The sequence below is a fragment of the Ammodytes marinus genome, assembly GCF_949987685.1.
Source record: "Ammodytes marinus genome assembly, chromosome: 19".
In the NCBI taxonomy this organism is placed as follows: domain Eukaryota; kingdom Metazoa; phylum Chordata; class Actinopteri; order Uranoscopiformes; family Ammodytidae; genus Ammodytes; species Ammodytes marinus.
This window is the reverse complement of record NC_137223.1, coordinates 15,141,617-15,161,075: the sequence shown is the minus strand read 5'-3', so window position 1 is coordinate 15,161,075 and position 19,459 is coordinate 15,141,617. Positions and strand designations below refer to the sequence as shown.

Genomic DNA, 19,459 nt, shown 5'->3' with positions numbered 1-19,459 from the left:
GCACAGTCTGCTCATGTTTTTCTGACCAGCAGCACAATTCACAATAAGTCATCACTAAGTTTGTGCTGCTCGGAGACAAGCTTTGTGAAGAAGATGTTTTCCGTGAGTAATAACACAAGAACCCCCCCCCCCCCCTCCCCCAACACAGCTCTTCCCTCTATGAAACAGAACAAATATTTCTGTTTCGATGAGCCTTCAGAAAGCGGTAAGTTAACCCATAAATTACCAAGCCGCACAGACACATAGATCTGATAATATATGATGCTAAAAGGCTGGATTCTAACTTGACCACAATCATTTCTTAGGGGCCAGTTATAACTTTCCATTTCCCTACATAGTGGCAAAGTTATACTTAACCACATACAGGTGTGTTTTTGGCACGAGAGCAAGAACCTTGCTATTACAAAATGATAATGACTATCATTACAGCCCAGGTAAGAACAGGCATGGTAGCAGGAGGCTGGTACGGAGATGGGAGGAGAGCAATAATGCTTTTACCAGGATGTAAGTGCACAACTGGCATTTCTGTGCCTTAAAGGCACTCGGAGCCATAAATATACTGCACACATACACACACACACACACACACACACACACACACACACACACACACACACACACACACACACACACACACACACACACACACACACACACACACACACACACACACAGTGAGAGATCCACAAACAGAGACTCACACAAATTACCACTTGTTATTTAAATCTAGCTCCAAATTAAGCCTTTGGTGGATGTCTGTGTGTAAAATAAATGCCCATTACAGATAACTATTATTTTTTGGATGGAAGAAAGTGCAAGTCAGTGTTTTAGCCGTTAGTTGCTTATAAATACCATGCAGCCTAATTATTAACTGATGAGCCCACAAACTCATTCATGTAGCTCTAATTTACCTGACTTTGATCTAAATTAAAGTAATTGGTTTCCCCTGAATCTTAAATTTTTGTAAAATAAGGTAACGTGTTTGACATGGATTAACATGTCCTAAATCCCCACTGGCACACACACACACATATGCACGCACGCACGCACACACACACACACACGCACACACACATGCACGCACACACACACACACACATACACACACACACACACACACACACACACACACACACACACACACACACACACACACACAGCTCCAGGTACCTGTAGTTGCGATACAAACTGATATTTTCTCAGGGCTGTTTATTTTTTTTATTATTGCTGCCTCACCATCTGCTGCACCTCCGTGGAAGCAGTAAACAGAAATAGGCAGATGTGTGCACACGTGCATATAAACAGAAACACCTCACATCTTAAAATCATTATTCTTGTGAGGGCTTTCACTGTGTTAACTTGGCTTCATGGCCAACATTAACCTGTAGTCCTAATTCTGATTCAACCTGGATTCCTTATTCTAGGTCTTAACATGAACCTAACCCTTAAAGAGTAAGGATCAGCATAACTTAGTGTTTGCTTGCTTTTCTATGATTGTGAGCACTTTTATTATTCCAATCTGTAGAAACACAAGTGCATGCACATCGGTTTGAGACCCAGTTCTACTCCCGTCAGACTCTGGGGAAAGTTCCAAAGAAAGTATTATTTTAGAAGGCTAAAGTGATACATTAATGGGAGTTGGTCCTTAGTCGAGTCAAGGGTGTAAGGACCGTGAAACCCACTGAGGCAAATGGCTTTTCTTTTATATTGGAATAAGTAAATAAAAATTATTCGATTGAATTTGATTTGAACGCCCGATCTCGGCATGATAAGCACTGACTGCAGTGGTGATAATGTGATCACATTTGTTATGATGATGATGATAATTGTGACAATTCTCATCCAATCGGCTTGTTATGAATATTTGAAGTGGTGTTACGGCTGACTCTTAGTGGCTTGTTCTGTAGCTGTAATGTTTTCAACTGAAACAACTGTGATGCATCCACACAATGTGACATTTTAAGAGTTTGTGCCATCTCTATGCTTCTATTACTCTCTTTTCTCTGCTTCTCACTCTGACTAAGTGCTACTTTAGTGGGTTTGTGCGTGTGTGTCTGTGTTTGTGAGAGCTATGCACCAGATGTTATTCGGTAGAACAGAGGAGATTAGCCTCTGATGGAAAGTAGTAAAAAATAAAATAATGGTCATAACATGAATATCGTCAAATGTAATTCTCTACTTCTACTGTCTAATAAGGTCACCTTTATAAAAGGTGTATAAGGGTTATTCAATGGCTTTGTTTTTGTCACTAAACTTAATATCAAATCAGTAAGAAGCTATTAATGAGAAAACATTTACTCCATAGACATGATTTTGTCTTTTTAGCGATAGCTCTGTAAGTACAGTTGATACATTTCTGTTACCAAGTAATGATTTGTAAACCTTTGAACTGCTTCATAATTGTCCTTTTACCGGTTTTGCACTTTTGTAATAAGACACCCGACCCCCTATAAATAGTTGAATTATTATTTATGACTTCTTAATTAATGGTTAATAAATACTTCAAAGCAAGAAACCAATAAGTATTTATGAATACCAATGAGTAACAACATATATTTATACAGCTGCATTATTTCCAAAAACAGAATGTTGACAACTGCCAAAGGGCTATTAGGCTATACTGAGAAGCTTTATTTCAGTTCATTTGAAACGTTTGGCTTTCCCTATACACAGATCAAGTTCACACTATGATATTGACACTATTATTGGATTTACTAGTGAATGACTCTTAATCCCAATGAAAAAACTGGCTCAACATGTTCGCCGCGTGTCAATTAACAGATGTGTCTCTCTGTCTCTGTAAGCGGCTGGTATCTGCACTGCAACAAGCCATTCTGTATGCCAACGCCGGCCCCGGTCCAGCTGGCCAAACTATTCACACTTACCAGGCATAAACACTCAAGATTAGGGATGATTGTGATTTATTGCCACACAGCCAGACAGTCATTTGGCATCAGCTGTCCCCGAACACTCCTCTCTGCGATTGGCTGTTTCCACAAGTATGAATTATTATTATTGTGTTGCCTAATAATCGAGAGAGGATCAAATTTTGCTTAACACTGTGAATCGTAATCTCTAAAAGCAAAATCACCCATATAGCTCACACTCAAAACTGGACACTCAAGTTTTTTCCCGACAGCACAAATACACAAATGTAGACTTGTATGCCCACACACACACACACACACTCTTTTTTTCTCCATCTCTTTCGCTCGCTTTCACACACAGACGTACACACATCGTCTGTTCTCACAGTCTCGTCTTGCTGTTGTTTGATTTACTCGCTGGCCTCTGACCCCGGCTGGGCTGAGCTGGATGGACTCTTGGCCCTGCTGCTGCTCCAACTGGTTCCTCTCCAACATAACCCCACTGGACCTGAGTGTGTGTGTGTGTGTGCATTTGCAGTTGCACATCTACACTTGTTATCAATTCCTGTGTCACTCTGCCGTCCAAAAAGCACAAATCCTTTCTGATATGTTGATTTTAAAAGCCTAATAAAAACATACTTTGATTTAAAAATGTTTTTATTATTTAGGCCTGTTAAAAGCTTCCAAACAAGAGTTCAACTAAATGAATTTGTCTCTGCGGACTTCTGCACAAATTTTAACTCTTGCCAGCGCTACACCCATGATTCCAATTTTTTACAAGCTGCTAACTGTCCCTTTGGTGTTATTAATTTCCTGTTGTTGTGAAGCCCAAATCATTTAAGGTGGCAACATGGATGTGACTTACCCACACATGAGCCTGAGAGCAGGAAATAGTTTTAAACACCAGACCAAGTACCTTACAGGGTAATACTATCAAATTAACTAGCTACTTTGTTTGATTGAACAGCAATATGCAGTTCTATTTAAAAGAAAAACTGAGAATCTAAAGTCAAATCCTTCCAGCTGTGTTATGTTAGATCATGGATGAACTGAATTATTGACTTCAGATCAGTATTGCCCAATGTGCATATCTATCGTAGTGTGTATATCAAGCTGTCTGAAAAGCTCAAACAAAACCACGTGGAGATGGATATAACATCATCCTGGACCATAATAAATAACTCAATCAGTAGTAAATAAATCTGTCAGCATTTCTTGGAGCTCTTAAATCAAAGTGGAGTCTTTTGTCTTTGTATTTCTTTGATGGCTCCTCTTGAAGTCACAACTGTGTTTATTTTATTTTATAAAGGAGTCTTTTTTTGAAGGCAGTTTATAGCTCTGAGTTTTTAAACACATGTGGGATTCTCACTGCCTCAAATGTGCACATCCAGAAAATACTGAGCAAATAAAGACACTCGCCGGTGTTTTAGAGAATAGATGCCTCCTTCTCCCTGTAGCTTAGCCTAGCATAAAGACTGAAAACAAGGGGGAAACGCCTATAGCCAAAAGTAAGACAATACTTCTTCTGACAATGAGATATAGACATATACAAACACACAAGATATAATGTGTTAATTGGTGAGATTCTAGATTTAGGGACCCCAGGAAGAATAGTTGTCACAATGGTGACAACTAATGGGGATCCAACAAACAATAAACAATAAACAATAAACAATTCTGAGTTTTTTTGGCGGGAGCATTTTGTCACCTTTTGCCAGAGCCAGGCTATAGGTGTTTACCCGTTTCCAATGGCTAAGCTAACCAGCTAAATAATCTCAAGCAATAATGAGCACAATTCCACCATAAATTCCCTTTAGATATATAATTTACACATGGCTTATTTCAAACAGACTGATCACGCACTATTTAAGACAACGGTGCACTTTTAATTTTCAGCTGGATTTAAAGGCATATTTCAAACCTATGCGGCAGTGGTAGTAAGTTCTCTCTTTTCTAAAATCTACTCTATATCTGTGTACTCTAATGTCTGCACAACACATTTCCTCGACTCAGTCCACCTGTCAAGAGGCTACACTACTTAAAAGCACCATAGTTACACACTTCCTAAGCTGCTCTCTGTTATTGGGTTAGCTCTTTTCCTCGTTGTGCAACAAATTGAACGCCTCAATCCTCTGCTCTCAGTTCCCTTTAAGCCCTTGATACGGAAGTGGACTGAATGTTTTTCTTTGGTCCTTACCAGTGAGAGTGACCTAAAAGACTGCGGGACACGGGGGCGGTATGTGTTACAGTACAATAGCCGGTAAATCTCTCCGCAGTAACCACACCAGAGCATTGAGCACATGCTTAGGGAGCGAGGCTAATCAGCTTTCTGCAAATGGGCTAATGTCCTTACAGTGGCTGAGAGGGGGGCCTATATTTAGTGTCCACTCTCTCCCTCTTAACAGGGGATAACATTGGCCCTGTGCTCCTCTCCATAGCTCATCTCTCTCTCTCTCTCTCTCTCTCTCTCTCTCTCTCTCTCTCTCTGTCTCTCTCTCTCTCTCTGTTGAAATGAGTCCAAGAAGCCAGGAAGAGACGAAAGCGAACTGAATGGAGGTAAAAAAGGAACAAAGATGCCATAACGCTGTACATTCACAGGTGTCACAGTGAGAAAAGAGCCCCAACCAGATGCAATAGATGTTGGGTTTGCACATTAGCTGCATATAAAAAGCACTGTGTTGGTCAGAGAAATAGGGGTAAAAGTGGAAGATGAGGAACAGAGAGAAAAACAACACTGGGACAGACAGAATACAGAAAAAAAATATCAAAGAGATCCTTAAAGAGAGAATTAAGTGGAATATTGTTTCTCAGTTTCAGCAGGGAAAGTGACATCTGGCGACTGAGGCCTCCGGGTATTCGAGAGATGCAGACCTTCAGCCAATACTTACCATGTGTCCCTGAAGACCAAGGCTCTGCTGGTAGTAAGGTGTGTGCATATACATGACATCTACTAGAATACATTCAGCTAATCAATTCTGGCAAACGCTTTGATGACAACCGCTGATGCTTGTCATGACGTCTCTTGGAGGGGAAAATCCGTCACGTTCAGCGGTCACTCACTGGCATTGACCATGGTGCCCGATGGGATTGTGTCGGCACCCTGTGACTTTAATCTAACGAAGACGTTTGCCAGTGCTGTGTTCTTTGGCTGAACTAAGGTTCAATAAACAGTCTGGGAAAGATAATGCAGATTGTCATTGTAGCTAGTCGTGGGTGTGTGACACAAGAGTGAAAACAAAAAAATGGGAACTGAAAAACTCTTGTCTGATGGTATTTTCTTTTTGTTGTTTTTAATTCTCAAGTCGGTCAACTTGAACACAGTTTATCAGATCATTACTTTCATGTCCAAACGGGACGGCATTTTAAAAACACATGATGAAACACTGAAACAATCTCTTTAGAGCAACAGGAACCCATTTGAAACAGCTCATAGCACACATTACAATAAACAACAATTAACAAAGCTGAATCTGCATCTCAACGTATGCTACTGCGTCCATCGGCCAAAATAAAAGATAGATTCGCCAACACCACACAATTGACTCAACGACACAGCTTTGAATCCGCCTGCTACATCAGCCATACACAACTGTACAAAAAAGGAGATTGATAAAAAAATAGGAGATCTGACAACATGTTGGAGAGTATGCGCACTGCATTTTTTTTCAGTCCCTTGCACTGGAAAAGCTCATAATGTACACCTTATTTCCAAATTAGTCAGAAAAGACAAACTCATAGCCAACTTGTCTGATAGCCATTCAATTATCCATGTATTTGCCTTTTTTTCTGCTACTCTCCATTTTACTCCCTTTTGTTTGGTTTCCACGCTAAAGAGTGATACTATGTTGCTCATGCAGCCCAAATTTCCTCACAACTTTGACCCATGAAAGAGAAGATGAAATACACATTGGCCAATGTTCACAGAGTTGACATAATCTTAAAGCTTCTCAGGCTGCTTCACAAAGTACATTTTCTGAAAATAATCTGCTGGCTGGCTGACTGACTGACTGACCAGTAGTATGCCTTTGTTCCAGTCCATTCATAGGCTGCTCTGTTGCTACATTCCTGCATACACCATCTCACCTCCACCCCTCTGATGAACAGACAGTTTGTTGTATCACTGTGTGGTCTGCGGAAAGGTTTGCTCTCTCTCTCTCTCACATGTGGACAGGAAATATCCCAACATGTCTTTTACAGTGCATAGGGCATATCAAATGGTTTTACAGCAATGTAAAAAGTGACCATTTATTTTTGATAAAATAAGATAATTGTATCTATTTTAGATATTTATATAGCCTACAAAAGTGTTAAACTTTCCAGTGTAATTTGAAATAACTGGGTGTCCCTGTTTCAAATTGTAGTTCAACCTCATTGCATACTGTATCTGCTTAACTTCTTGTTTAATCTGTGTTGGAAAGTCAAAGGTACCCTGTAGAGAAATTGTAGCGCCATGGAGCAGTGTTTTCACGAATAGGTCGCTGGTTTATTTGTCTTGTGCATACGTACGAGGATGCACATGCAACTATGCAGGCAGGGAAATTTTATATCCCATAATCAATTTCATGCTGTTTCACTGGTGGACAGCTGGTGGCTGTAATGCACTAAGAAGCTCAATCATGTGAGTAAAAATAGAAGCTAGCAAACATTTAGTAACACTAAATGTCAACATAACGTTTGTTTGTTTACAAAACATAAAACCCTAAGGGCACCTTTAATCAAGCTCGAGTTTTGTATGTGAAACTACTCATCACAGTGCATTTCAGTGTGCATATACCAAAGGGTACAAGAACACTGTAGCAGGTAGCTTAAATGCATTTTGACATACAGGTCCACATATGATGAAGTCGCATTTTGGGCAAATCGTTTACATTTCAATTTTTTTTAAATTTTGTAGCATTTCCTCCGCAACAGACGGTTGGATAATTTTGACTATCAAGTTGTGCAATGGTCGACTTTTGTTTTGCAATCCAAATTAAACTGCAGATAAGAACTGTTTTTTCCTCTCTCCTTTTCACTCTTGTTGCCAAGAGTTTCTCTCAAAATGTTCTGTATTAATCTTTAAAGCAATTCTCATCCAAACTCCACCTCCCCCTCTCTCTACAGTTGATGAGATTACGTTGTTACTTCCTCTTTGGTTATTCAGGACTTGGCTCGGCCCAGCAGCAGTGCAGGTAAGAGCAGTCATTGACTAAATATCGTCAAAAATAGAAATCAGTTGGCCATAAACCTCCCTAATTGTGAGAGACCTTACTAAGCATCCTTTAGGTAAACTCTATGTCCCACAGTAGATTCATTACACCTTGACAATCTCAATTAAACAACAGTTCTCCACAAAATAGAAACACAAATATATCTCTTCCCTTTAGGCTTCATCTAGGCACTTAATGAAAAGTATTCCTTTACAGAAATAATGCATGCATTGTTTAGTTGTTTGTTTTGTCTTCTTCTCCTCAGAATTCAGATAAAGTTTAGTATCAAAGTCCATCTTTGGATTTGTAAACAGTATCCAGTTCCTCATTTTGCATTGGTAATATGGGTACCGCACACACCTATAGTGCATAAGGGAAAGTTGAGAAAGTCCCTGTTGTTTGACCATAAATCAACATCTTCAGCACATCATGATTTTCCTCCTGTGTTTCATGTTAGTCTGTTTTTTTTAAATGTACGTATTATACATGTTCATCATTTGAAATGTTGAGTTCCTGTGAGCCATTAATCAACAGACAAGGAGCATACCTTGGTAGTCAGGCGGCTGGTCATTCAGAGGCCGAGCTGTGGTTTGTTCTATCAAATCGATCTTAGCGCCAATGAAAGAACCCCAAAACTGATTTGCCAGCCTGTCTCATTGGCTTTCCCTACTGTGGCCCCCTCCCTCGAGGTAAAGCCTCTCTCTAGCCCACTGCCTCCATCCAGCTTCTTGTTTTCATTTCTTTATTCTTTTCTTTTATCTTTGCTCTTTGCCCCATATTGTCTATGGATTTACCTTTTCTCATTTCCCTCAATTTCTTATCTCAAGAAAGAGATCAAAAATATTGTCTCTCATCCCTTTCAAGGGGCTATGAGTACCACCAGTTGCTCAAAAAGTGCATGATTGCGCACAACCCTTTAGGTACAGGGTAACCAGGTGCCGTACATAGGATGTTGCGGAGGGCAATAGTAATGCTGAGGAGGCGAGGGAGGACAGGGGTACACGGGCTGGACGTGGGCTACGTAATAGTTGCTGAAGTTGCCATCGGAGACGTAAGGAGCCGGCTGGTAGAAGCAGGTGACGTTGGCGGTGTTGGGGATGGCGTTCTGCTCGGCCAGGACGCGCAGTGCCAGCGAGGAGATGAGGCTGAGCGTCTGGCGCCTCTCGTGGCCCATCAGGCAGACGGTGCTCTCCTGCACCACCTCGTACAGCGTGGCCAGATAGTCGTACTTCCTGTCCTCCAGGTCCACAAAGTGGTTCTGCAGGTAGGACTCCAGCTTCCTGCGCTGCTCGTTCACGTCGGGGAAGTCTATGAAGAAGCGCGAGCACATGTAGCGCTGCAGCCGCTTCATCTCGCTCTCGCAGGCCGCGCGGAAACCCCGCACCAGCAGGTGGCAGTACTTCAGCAGACCACCGCCCCGGATCTCCTCGGGGGCCCGCGTGCAGATGAGGCGTTTGCGCAGGTGATCGAGGGCGGTGGGGAAGTCGCCGTAGACGCTCTCTCCGAGGATGGTGGGGTGGAAGGTGGCGGCCATGGGGTGTTCAGAGCACTCGTAGAAGAGGAGGAGGGAGTCCAGGCGGATTTGGAAGGAGTCCACGCTGAACTCAAACTGACGCCGCAGTGAGTCCACAAACTTGAGCTCCACGTTCTTGCCGCGGTTGTTGGAGAGGGAGATGAGACTCCAGCGGTCCGAGTCATTGCACACCTTCACCATCTTTTGCACATAGGCCTCCTGAAAAAATAAACACACAAACACAATTGAAACATTAAGTGTCATCACAGACTGAACAGATAAAAATACTGTTTGTTGATCATGATCCGAGTCTGATGCATCTCATTTTGTGCAAGTTAGAAGTCAATGCAAACTGGTGCAAAGAAATTTGTTGGAGTTGAGATAAAGATGAAACTTCTTTAGCCATATTTCAGAATCAAGCAACACACATACATTTAGTAATCTAAATATAACAAACCATTATAAATACATTTGGTCCAACATACAATTCATACAAAGAACAATTCTTCTTGTGTCTATTTATTTTTCTATATTAAGGGGACTAAAGATTACATTTTTCCCATCACACAGAGACCTACTCTGTCTCTGTTAAGTCACTCATACTCCTCTTGCTTCCTCCTTTCACAGCTGTAATGTATAGTGCCAAAGCTCTCCTACCAGAGCAGCAAAGCACTTTTCTTCTTTTTCTACTGACAAACCACATTTCAGTTAGTAATTAAAAACACATACTCGTGATGTTTAAGAATGATTATTCTAAGGGTCTAATATGGAAATCTTCAATTCAGAATAAGAAAGAAATAACAAAAAGCAGTTGTAGTTTGAGCAGGATTTCAATGAGTGGAAATTAAAACTATTTGCATCAGATAGTAATCTTGCTTTGGTCTGTTAGTCATGACGTTTTGCTGATCACATCTGTTGGTAGGCCATTAGTTGCCCTGGCAGTCATTGGTATCCAGGTAACTGACTGAGGGAAGTCTTATTAATGTGGATCTGATTCCAATTGGATTAGACAGAATCCTCTTTCAATTGGAAACTTTCCATTTGAGTATTTGTAAGCTTTTATAACTGTTGTCATGTGTTCAGGGAAGATCTCAATCTTGTTTTTGTACATTTTAATTTAGTAAGTATTTTTGCCAACTGAAAATATGTATGCATAGTAATAAAATAAACAACACAAATAAGCATATGCATTGTATTTCCTGTCAGGTTAAGAAGTTTTTGACAAAATGGGAGATCAGCTTTGCAAATGATAGGCTATTGGTAACACTTTACAATAAGGTACACAAAAAAGAGTAGTTACTGTTCTCTTAATATAAATAAATCGGCTACCTATAACACAAGTCATATGTTATATAAGAGAATACACTATACCTTTAAAGTCACCGGTGTGATCTTTTCTTTATTCACTCCCTCGGGCAAGAAGTCAAGAAGAGAGTCCAGAACTATATCTTTCACGATCTGAAACTCCATCTCTCCCTTCAGCTCGGCGCAGAATATTAGGTCCAGGTCTTTCCAGCCCAGACCGCTGTCCTCGTGCAGGACGTAGCTGGCAGCGGAGCCGTTCAATCGCACCTCCCGGACATGTATCCGCTTCTCCTCCATGCGGCTCCGGACCACCTTGACAATATCCCGCGGCTTCACCTCCAGAGTGGGGAAGCTCCACCGGCCGTGGATGGGGATCGAACCCGTCAAGATGTTGTCCAGCCGCTGCACTTGCTCCCAGTTGAGCACGCTGAGGTTGATGCTCTCCCCGTCCGAGGAGCTGTCAGGCGAAGCTGACTCCAAACTCTCGTCCATGTTTAGAAGAGGTGCACAGAACAAAACTTTCACACTTACTCCCGATGGAGTAGTAGTGGATGCATCTGGTAGATTGCAACTCTCTGCAGAATTGGACGTTTAGGGCTGATGGCTATCATACAAGTGAGATGCTGGACGACAAAGCGTCTCTACGCATGGCGGTTGGGAGGCGTTGTGCTTATCCTACTTCTTACATAAAAGTCTGCAGTCCAGACGAATTCAGTTCATGAGCTTTCCAGCCGTAATGCTTTGTCACTGTCCAGCATCTGCTGCTGCCCCGCGCCAAACTCTGGAAAGTAAACATCGACTGTAAAAAGCTCGAAATGATTGTTCCTCAGCAGTGTCAGCTTTTCGTTACGTCCCAAAGATTCACCGACGCATCCATCGCAGCCGAGACAACGTTTCATCCGCAGCAAAAGTTGTACGCCTGTTGCGTGTCCTCTATGACTCACTTTTACGCACAGACTTTTTGCGCGTCCCCGGTGTGGAACAACAACTTTACGCGTCGTTTCAAGACTGTTACGCTTTTCCACAGCACACCAACTTTGAGAAAGTGGTGTATGGCTGCCTTTCCCCTCACATTGTGGCCGTTTGTTGCTCGTTGATACTGTGTGATGCCACAGAGGTCCAACTCATAGGTCCAACTCCGCAGCTGTTGGAGAAGTTGTGACAAGTATGCTGCTTCCCGTCTGAGAAGCGCCAGGGGCGGGTCGGTTTGATTGACAGCACACACCTACTAATAGCTGCCGCCGCTTTCCACCGTCTCTTCACTATAGTATGAGTGGCTGTATGCTCGGAGACTGAGGCGTGTCTGGACAATGGGCGTTTCGAGGGGAGAGAAGGCGACGGACTGGACATCGAACCTCAATTAAAACCCTTTTTTCCCCAGGCTTTGAATCGTCTTCTCGGCACCCGTTCTTCTCTCAAGATCCAGCACATACTTTCCCTGCGTTTTGCATCATCAATGGGTGTACTGATCTCATTTCAGCTTATCATTGTAATATTTGATCTCTGGAGTGAGGATACACTCAGTCAGCTATCATCAAATGTTAACAAGTAGATGCCCAGAATGCTCAAATGGCCAGACAATCACAGCTTAGGTGCACAGTGATTGTTTTGCAAAACCATAGTTGATTTACTCTGAATAACAACATCATAGATATCCCATTCATTATTAATTTCACTCTTGTATTCAGTGTTGGGGAGTGGTTTACTACATGGAATTAAACTACTAGTTTGATTACATTTTGCAGTAGCATGCTGGTAGTTCTACATTCATATGTAGTTTATTTACTTTTCTTCCATTTGGGCCACCAGATTTAATGAAATAACTTTAATTAAAAATAATGTTTTTTTACATTGTTTTTCCGATTGAACCCCCAATGACAAGCCCCGTCCCCTTGTTTATTTTTTGGTTTATAGTGAAATGTGATGAACAAGTTGGCACTTTTTAGTTTCTGCAATAAACTCAATGGCATTTTTTGCTTGCACGTGACTTTTTTTGTGTTTTATTTTGTTATAATTTCATGTCAGGTGCACTGTCAAGTTTGTATTTTTTTACAAAGTAGTTTGAACTACTTTTTCATAGCTTGAGTTAACCAAACTAGATTTCTCCAGGGTAGCTTTGCTGTAGTTCAACTCTTTCTATACTTTCAAAGTAGCTTCCCTGCTTGTATTGCAGTTACCGAGGCGCCTGATCATTCACAGGTGAGGATGGGTGCACATACACCCGATGCCCTCTAGGGTTGGTTTTTCACCCAACATTCAATTGGCCCTGCAGGAATTTGTGTGCAGCACCCCATCTAATCTACAATCTGAGAGAGCAATTCAGAAAACCTGTGCATACGTGCATAACTTTACATATAACACATGTTGTATATTTATTTAGCTATTTAAAAAGATCAGCATTGGTGATATACATTTCTGACATGTAGGGTGTATAAACTGTCTGTCAGTATGTAGGGTATAGGCCATATAGTCTCTGCAGGTTAGATGTCAGTGAGAATCCATCATTGCTGAGCGTATACCTGCGTCACAGCAGACGAGCCCATAAACCAGCTTACCGCAGATTAGCCTGTATGTGCAGAACACACAAATACACTCCCACAAGCACACACTGCTATGTGCACGGAGACACACGCACACCCACTCACACCTTTGCAGGTAATAAGAGGCATAGCCCTATAGAAGCATACTTCAAAAAGGGATGTTTGTAATGAGGAAAGTTTTTAAGCCTTAAAACATAACAACTGAGAATGCGTTATAGCTTACATATTTGAACTAAACAAACTAAACTTCTTCCCCTTTTTCACACACAGTCGTTTCAAACCCTGTGGTATCTGGAAAGTAGATTAAACATATAGCCTACTTTATCTCATAGGCATTTGAGTCATATGGCATAAGTGTCAATGGCATTTAGTTGTTCAGGTTGGGAGCTGTTTTCACTTCCTGCTTCTACTTCTTCTCTTCTTTAAGTCTCATTGAATAAACAGTGACAAGAGCAGCTACTAACAACTCTGAGGCTGTGATTAACAATGGTGACATTAGGATTTTCTTCAGGGAAATAACTCTCATTGCAATGCAAATCCCAAAAAATCCTTCATTCAAGCCGTGTTCCAGATGTTTTTGCATCCCCATTTCCAGATTAAAGGCAACGCAGCTGTGCAAGTTTACTCACGACAGCAGGCGAGTCAGACTCTGGACTTTCCCCATTCACCAACTGGCTCAATGTCAGGCTTACTGCTGGGGATTCTTACCATGAAGCAGCGACTTACCTGACCCCTGACTTGCCAAGTGGATGACAGAGGATTGGTGAGGGGATTTTAGACCGACCCCTTTTCAGGCTGCCAGACGGATCGCCATATTTGGAAACAAATTTGTGTATATGTGTGTGCATGTATGCATATGTGCGTATTGACATGCATGTACTCTGTCTATGTGTTGGCGTCAGTGTATACTAGGGCTGTGATATATAATATATTGTGATGGGAGTGATGGGCAAATATTGCATATGGTATATCTCCGGACTAAAATGTTAGAATGCTTATATCTGCAATGAGAAACATTGTATTTATCTTGTATAGATTCCTAATTCTTATAAGTGTAATGAGATATATTGCATGTTGTTTAATTCTAAACTGAAATGTAGATTCCTCAAATGCATATACAAAAAACCACTCAGACTGGTCACACCTCTTCTATTGTCTTATGCTCAGAACTCCCCCTGCTGTATCTTCAAACTGTCCCCCCCACCCATTTTTATCACAACAATATGTATTTGAAATATCAGGTTTATAATTTAAATTAATGTTTTGAACTAAATTTTTTTGACTGTAATGGGTTGTGGTCTATTAAGATGACACAAATGGCGCTTTTCCACCGCACATGTAGCTCGACTCGACTCAACTCGACTCAGTTCAACTTGGTTTGGTAGCAGCACGGGTCGTTTTCCACTGCAAATGGTACCTCCTGAACGTGGGCGGGGTCGTCAAAGGGGCTGAAAGCCAACTCCGGAGCAAAGTAGCAAAGCAGAAATTACAAGCAGTTGTTGCACTATTAACTGAACCAACCGCCAAAAAGACGGATGAAAAATGTTTAAGAAATACCCCCCTTGTATCTGTTTGCTAAAAGAAGTAGAAGAATATTGTGATGGGCAATTAAAAGGGAGGATTGGTGTCCTGATGTGTGACTCTGCCACACAGTCAGCTGTAGGGATGCGTCACGTACATCCCTATGCACGTAAACACGGGCATGATAAAGTTGACTGTTTAGTGCTTGTTTCAGGATACGTGTTTTCAAATGCAAGCCGTGTCTCAGCCTGAATATTTTATTGAGGTAATCAGTTCAGTCCGAAGCTTAATGTAATCACTCGCTATCATGTCTGTCACAGCTGGCTATATAGGCTATTTAGCCTAGCTGCTAGCTGCCCTATGTCTCCTCTCGTATGTTTAAAGTAACTTCCCCAACAACCAACACAACTGGGTGAGCTTAGCGAATATATGGAGAGAAAAAAATCGGATCTGTGATGCAAATCAAATGAAAGAGAGCCAGAGAAGGCTGCACGCGGCGTAAATACACTCAAAAGTCCCGGAGAGTTGGGGAGAGTAAACAACATGAAGCCGGTAGTCTCTGGCTAATCAGAAGCGTCGGCAGACGGCCGGCCACTGATTGGCCAGAGACTACCGTCTGGCCAATCAGCGGCCGGCTGTCTGCCAACGTCACTTTTTAGCATCGGCTCAGCTCGCTTGGAACCTAGAGCGAGGCGATACCAAAAAAAGCAGCCGCCGCAGGGACCAGGTACCATGTTTTCGCGGTGGAAACGCCAAAAATGTGAGTTGAGTCGAGTCGAGTTGAGCTGATACCATGCAGTGGAAAAGCGCCAAAAGTGTGCACAGCAACATGTTATTCTCTCAGTGAAAGCTGTAGAATATTGCAATATATCGCAAAATGCATCGTATCGCAATGTATCGTGACATATCATATCGTGACCAATGTATCATGATGCATATTGTATCGCAAAGTCCTTATCATTATACTGTATGTATACTGTTGTCTTTGTGTGTTGCTCTATGTCTGTATTATAATTTGTGTAAATTATATTTATGTTTGCACACACCACTCTCTACACTCAGATATATTAAATTAAACTTATTCTAAAAAGTCAAATTGACTAGGTTCCTTCTTTGATCAAGGGTCATCAACGGTCAACAGCTTTCTGATCCCATCTCAATCGTCTCTTCCTTGCCTTGCCCTGCACACCCCAGTCTTTTGCTATCAATCCTTTATTTCCTCCCTCCATCCAATCCTACTCTTCTTCTTTTCCCTCCCCTTTCTCACCATTCTTACACTTGTGCGTTCATTAACAGATTACGGTGATCCCGTTAGCTGAACGTGCCTCCACTCCATTCCTCTTTCCCACCATCCCTTTAAGGCCTCCTACTATTTTTATTCTTTCAACTAGATTTCAATTAGAAGGGGAGGGGAAACTCGTCATTGATTCGATGTTGACCAAACATAACAGTCTCCACCTAACAAGTACTTCTATCTACGTGTTACATATATGTATTTACAGTATATTGTTGTTTCACTGCTGCAATTTTAACATGATATGACATGTATTCAAAACAAGCTACTGGGTTTCTTTGCAATGAAGATTTGAATTATATAAAAAATTTAGCTACGTGTTTTATGTCAGATTTAGATTTTCCATTGCATTGTTGCACGGCAGCATTTGGCATTAATGTTTAGCCAGTCTGCATGAACAGTGAAATATTTTCTTAAGAGAAGAAGATAGAGACAAGACTATCCCTACCATCTCCACTAGGTTGATGCCACAAATAAAAGTTACTAGCTAGCAACAACAACATCACATTCTTATCACATGGAAGACTGGACCTTGTTCAGTGTCATAAATTAAAACTGGATTTCTGTATTTTTTTTTTTTTACTTCTAATGTGTTCATGGGAGGACTGCAACTATGAAAACGAGTTTACCTCTTCCATCTTCCATACTAAACTAGAAACCTCAAACCCCCTCTTCCCTCTTAGGCCTACACCATCCTCCCATATTGACCTCCTTTAATGAAAACAGTAAACACATTAAACTTCCACTTTGCTATCATGTCCCTTTCATCCCAGTATCTTAAAAGATTGTTGTGTGAGTATTTTATTTTGAATAAGCTCTTATGCATGAATGTATTTGTTTTTCAATGTTTCTATCCTGTTTAATCCAGTTTAGTGATAGCAGCATCAACAGAGACAGTCCACAGCAGTTGCAGACATATTGTATTCATTCTGGTTCATGCTGGTTGCCCCACAGTATTTGTTGAAGATGTGAATTTCATCACTCTTTTAGCACAAGTAATTATTCATCTGCAAACAATTAGACCTTCCTCTTTCTGCTACTGTGTGCATGTAATTCACATTCTCAGTGTCCAGGCCATTGCCCTTTGACACATATACAGAAGATGTATAGTGCATAGAAGCTTGTATAGCTAATGACGTTGTATCCACAAAAAGACACTCATCAGTATTTGCAATCAGTGTTAACCCTGTAGTACCAGACCTTTGTTAACGCCAGTCAACCTTGAGAAGCGCGCTCAGTAGTGTAAGCCCCCACTAAACTGTTCAACAGCCACTAATGAGATTCACTGATGTGCCTGCCTGCGCTGTAAGCCATGCAGCAGCACTCCCGGAAGGTGCTCTGTGGGGGAGAATGTAAATGACTGATATAAACCTTTAAGATATTTTCTTGAAAAGTACAAATAACTGCGAAATGACGATTAAACGGTGGCTTTTATACCAGAGCATTAGAAGTATAGGCTTAAGTTACAGGGACAGTTTCACTTTAACTTGTGCAAGCTGTTGTTTCCAAATGTATCACTAATAACCACATAAGATTACAGTCTGACCATGCACACAGACGTGTATTGCTCAAGAAAAAGCACAGACATTCTCCATGTAAAATGCAAGCATAACATAAGGTAACATTTTAAAAAGAAATACTGTATATGCTTTTTCTAAAACACCCTGTGATCTGAACTAAACTCTGTGTTTTATTGCAGCCCACAGAGATTCATAAAATCCACTCCAAGTTAATATTTCCCCACATTTTTTAACAGACTGTTCTGGTTTCCCAGACCTGTCATGACACACTGCTTTGACAAAATAAACAGGAAGTGAATTGCTCTATCAGTGACTCAGCTTCCTGTGTGACACTGTGGTTTGCCATGTCAAGACCACACTTATACTGTGATGAGCTCTCTTCCATGTTTACAGACACTTGCTGACACACACACACTTGCAGACACAAACACACACACACACACACACACACACACACACACACACACACACACACACACACACACACACACACACACACACACACACACACACACAGTTGGTCACACACAAGAATGTACCAGTGGGTCTCAACATAGGGGTCAGGGCCATGATAAATGGTCACGGGTTCACAGGTTAGGAGGGCAGACTTAAAAAAAATTCAGCATCACAAATTTCTATTTATTTCTATTAAGGATTATTACATTTATTACATTATTTATATTTGTGTGTATATTTTGCACATTTCTATGCCGCAAAAACGGAGTCAATTGTAAATAATTAAAACATTTCTTACAAAAGAAGAGTAACTTTTATTTGGTAGATTTTCGCTCATCTCTCTTCCAGTTTCATGGAGAAACTGGAAAACCCCAAAGTAGTCATTACAAAGGTTGTATCATACTCACACAGCATGAAAGTACTATGGTGCCATCTGCTGGATTTCAGCAAACAACTGAAAGTGGCCGGAGACACATTGTCAAACTCCATTAGAATCTCACTAGGTGGCACTCTTTTCACACTGCTTACAATCACAGTTTGTCACGCACACTTTCTATGTTTTACTTTTCTGTTCTAACTTTCCCACACTGAGCTGTAATGTTTGCACGGTATTTTTACAGCTGTGTTGGGTAAACAACAGTGTTAATCCAAGTAAGGTCATTAGATCCTTAAATGGGGTGTGCCAGGAGTGTGGTATTAAAGGATGAGTACACAACATTGTAGGTAGTTAATGAAAAATGAATGAGTACTCTATACCACTGTAGTAACTACTACATCATTACATAATATCTAAGTAGTAGTTACTGTATAGGTATATAGCAGTGACTGAATAACTATGTAGTAGTTACTCATTAATTTTTCATCTGTTACTGAGTGACTACCTAAAATTCTGCGTACCTTATTGTAAAGTGTTACCACAAAATTACCCCAATTAAGTTATCACTCATCCAAAGCTCTCCCCCTCAACTTCCTGTGTAGTTCTGTTCAGGACAACGCTGCTATTTAGAGAAACGGTGGGAAAATTCAGTTTGCTGGATGGATTTGTCCGCACAATCTCTGGTGCGCTGTATCTCCGCAATTAAACCGTTTAATTCCTTTCTGCAGTTTTATTTGTTGAGACCTGTGTCAGCATTATTATGAAGCCACGGCAACAGCTCACATTTTTGTCTGTTTCTCGTCTGCGGGACGGATGACTCAAAGAAGACTGGTTGCTTGTGCAGCTGAGGCATTTGCTTGTGGGCTCGGCTTTGTTTT

At 41.2% G+C, this 19,459-nt stretch overlaps 1 protein-coding gene across 1 annotated transcript; it reads right to left on the bottom strand.

Annotated features, from left to right (window-relative positions):
• Nucleotides 1-6,159: 6,159 nt before the first annotated feature.
• LOC307266112 (terminal nucleotidyltransferase 5A-like) lies at nucleotides 6,160-12,015 on the bottom strand. The gene is made up of 2 exons (XM_080048032.1): nucleotides 10,941-12,015; nucleotides 6,160-9,788 (listed from the first exon to the last, which is right to left on the bottom strand). Exons 1-2 carry the CDS (start codon nucleotides 11,364-11,366, stop codon nucleotides 8,973-8,975), a joined length of 1,242 nt encoding a protein of 413 aa, XP_079904158.1. The 5' UTR covers nucleotides 11,367-12,015; the 3' UTR covers nucleotides 6,160-8,972.
• Nucleotides 12,016-19,459: the final 7,444 nt, after the last annotated feature.